Source organism: Mastomys coucha, unplaced genomic scaffold (genome assembly GCF_008632895.1).
Source record: "Mastomys coucha isolate ucsf_1 unplaced genomic scaffold, UCSF_Mcou_1 pScaffold15, whole genome shotgun sequence".
NCBI lineage: Eukaryota > Metazoa > Chordata > Mammalia > Rodentia > Muridae > Mastomys > Mastomys coucha.
In genome coordinates this window covers 106,314,731-106,317,735 of record NW_022196897.1, presented here as the reverse complement: position 1 = coordinate 106,317,735, position 3,005 = coordinate 106,314,731, and the positions used below count along the sequence as shown (strand labels likewise).

Genomic DNA, 3,005 nt, shown 5'->3' with positions numbered 1-3,005 from the left:
AGATGGACAGGACAGATGGGTAGGTGAGAAGGTGGGCAGGTGGGCAGATGGTAGGTGGGCGAGTGGGCAGGTGGGTAAGTGGGCAGGTGGGCGGGAGCTTCTCTTCATTGCACCCTTTGGGAATAAAACAGATGCTGCAAGTTTAAAGGTGAGAAACTATGCATGAAAAGGTAATGACTCTGCCTGACATGAGCTCAGCCATCTCTCCTTCCTCTCTGTAGTAATGAGATGCTTAGGTGTTCCAACCCGAGTCGTTTCCAATTTCCATTCTGCACACAACACAGATGGGAACTTGACCATCGACACCTACTATGACCGAACCGCAGAAATGCTGCCGGCTCAGAGGCCAGACAAAATCTGGTAAGAGGTTTTGTTTGTAACAGCTCAGCACTGTCCCAGGTAGGGGATGAAGCCGATTTGGCTTGCCTTGGATGTGTGACTGTCCTGTAATACCTTGTTGGTGATGTTTAGGGAAGAATTCCCCAGCCTAGGAGGCTGACCTGGCTAATTAGATCATCAAAGGGAACTCACTGAGACATCATAGGCATTGGAACATCATCCTGACTCTTGGGACATGTGAACAGCTGTGTCCTGCTCACTGGCCCTTCTGAGGCTTTTGGTTGTTAGCAGTCAGTCTCCCATACCCCCAGGAGGCTGAGCCAGGACTTTCTGGTCTGGATTTCTCTGCTTAGCTCTTCAGTCTGGCTTCCTCTCTGGGGCTACAGCAGAGGGAGCTTTATCTGTGCATCTCTGTTCATTTATCTGTGCGTTTCCCTGTTCTCTTCCTCCCTGCTCCACCCTGGGTCTGCTTTCCCACTCTCTTTTCTATTAGTTTCCAGGTGTGAGAAACGGAGCTGCACTTTCCTCTGTAGAGTGCAGACAGTGTCTACTTCACAGGGTTGTTAGGGCTGAAGGACAGGGTGCAGGTGAGAAGGTTCTTCAAACTGGGATTCGCAGACTGGGGCCTGAGTCGTAACTGGTTCAAGATCAGTGGGCTACCTGGGAGGGATGTATCCCTTCCTTAGAACGCCGTCTACATAACTGAATCGGATCAAGAGAATGCCAGACAAGCTGCCAACAGGGCTCACTTGGGGTGGGGGGATGTTTTCAAAATCTCAGCATAATGAGGAAAGGCCAAGAAACAGATCCAACATCAAAGGAAACTAAGATATTATAGGAAAAATACAATGTGTGAGTTTAGCCTGAGTTCTGTAGGGTAAGAAGACTACAAAGGGCATTACTAGATCAACTGACAAACTGAAATATAGATAGCAAATTAGCTGTAAAAAGGTCATATCCATAAGTGCTAAGTTAACTAGGTTATGTACTATTCTTGGGGAAATATATATATATATATGTATGTATACATATATATCATATTTATATCCATAGTCATACAAAAGAAGACAAATGGGGAAAAATGTTATTAACAGATGAGGTTTTTTTGTATTGTTCTTGCAATTTTAAGTTGGCAATTTTTTTTTGTAAATATTTAGCTTTTATGAGATACATATTTTTCGAGTTTAAAATTTTTATTTTATTTATTTTACATCCCAACTGCAGTTTCCCCTTTCTCTGCCCTTCCCCGCCCCCATCCACTCCTCTGTTTCTCTTCAAAAAAAAAAAAAAAAAGGCTGGCCTTGATATAAATCAACCAGCCATGGCATATCAACTTGTTGCAACACTGGGCACCCCCTGTACTAAGGCTTCACAAGGCAACCCAGTAAGAGGGAAGGGTCCCAAGGGCAGGCAACAGAGTCAGAGACAGCCCTGCTCCCACTGTTAGGAGTCCCACAAGAAGACCAAGCACAGCTTACATGCAGAGGGGTCTAGGTGAGACCCATGCAGACTCCCTGGGTGGCAGTTCAGTCTCTGGGAGCCCCTGTGGGCCCAGGTTAGTTGAGTCTGTCAGTTTTCTTGTGATATCCTTAACCAGTCTGGCTCCTACAATCCTTCCCCACCCCCTCTTCTGAGGGATTACCCAAGCTCTGCCTAATGTTTGGCTGCAGGTTTCTATTAGTTTCTGGGTGAAGTGTCTCTGATGACAACTGGCAATTACTTTTTAAAAATTTCTTTTTCTCTTTTGCTGCCTCCAGATTTTTTCTTTTTTATTTATTTGCATAGAATTTTATAAATTTTATGCTACATATCACAGTTAAAAACTCATTTACTCCTATTTTATTTCACTGTCTGGTACTGTATTATATAAGGACATTTTAAAATTATTTCTTTTATTTCCTTATGTAACTGTAGTCCTCACACCTTTTCAAGGAAACCTCTCTTTGCAACAGGTGGAGACCAGCACAGAAAACCACAACTAATCAAAATGCAGAGTTGTGGAGCCCAGTCCCAGCAGATACATAAGAGTGTTTTTCACAAGCTATCTTATATTATGTGTTGAGCACATTCTTCCCAGACCCTGGCCTCCTCCTTTCCCCTTCTTCTTGTCCCTTTTGTTCCCCTAGACAGTTTCACTTGTATTTTTATATAATATATATGTGTATATGTATATATTATGACATATATATGTGTGTGTCTATGTAATATATACATGCATTCTTTTAAGTATCTATAAAAATCTAATGGCTGGCTAGATTGCTCAGTGGGTAAGGATGCTTTTTGCCCAGAGACCAGAACCTACAAGGAGGAAGGAAAGGACTGTCTCCCAAAAGTTGTCCTCTGACCTCCATACCTGTGGATATGCACACTCCCTCTCCATGCTAAGAGATTAAAATCTAAGAACTACAATTGAGTGAAGTTACGGTGTCTGTTTTTCTGATACTGGCTTAGCTTACTTAGCATGCTGATTTTTAGGTGCTTCTATTTTTCTACAAAAGACATGACTTTGTTTTTTCCCTTGTTGATGGTGACTGTGTCATTTCCACAGATTGCTTTTACAAGTATAGCCAATTTTACGATAGTAACTCTTCCAATTTGTAAGCACAGCAGGTCTTTTTCTTTTCTTTTTTTCTTTTTTTCTTTTCTTTTCTTTTTTTTTTTTTTTT

At 42.2% G+C, this 3,005-nt stretch overlaps 1 protein-coding gene across 1 annotated transcript in view; it reads left to right on the top strand.

Annotated features, from left to right (window-relative positions):
• Positions 1-3,005, top strand: part of Tgm7 (transglutaminase 7) — a 24,910-nt gene that overhangs the window by 15,622 nt on the left and 6,283 nt on the right. The window contains exon 7 of the mRNA XM_031373637.1: positions 222-360. Within this exon, the coding sequence (XP_031229497.1) occupies positions 222-360 (139 nt within the window). The remainder of the gene's footprint in view (positions 1-221; positions 361-3,005) is intronic.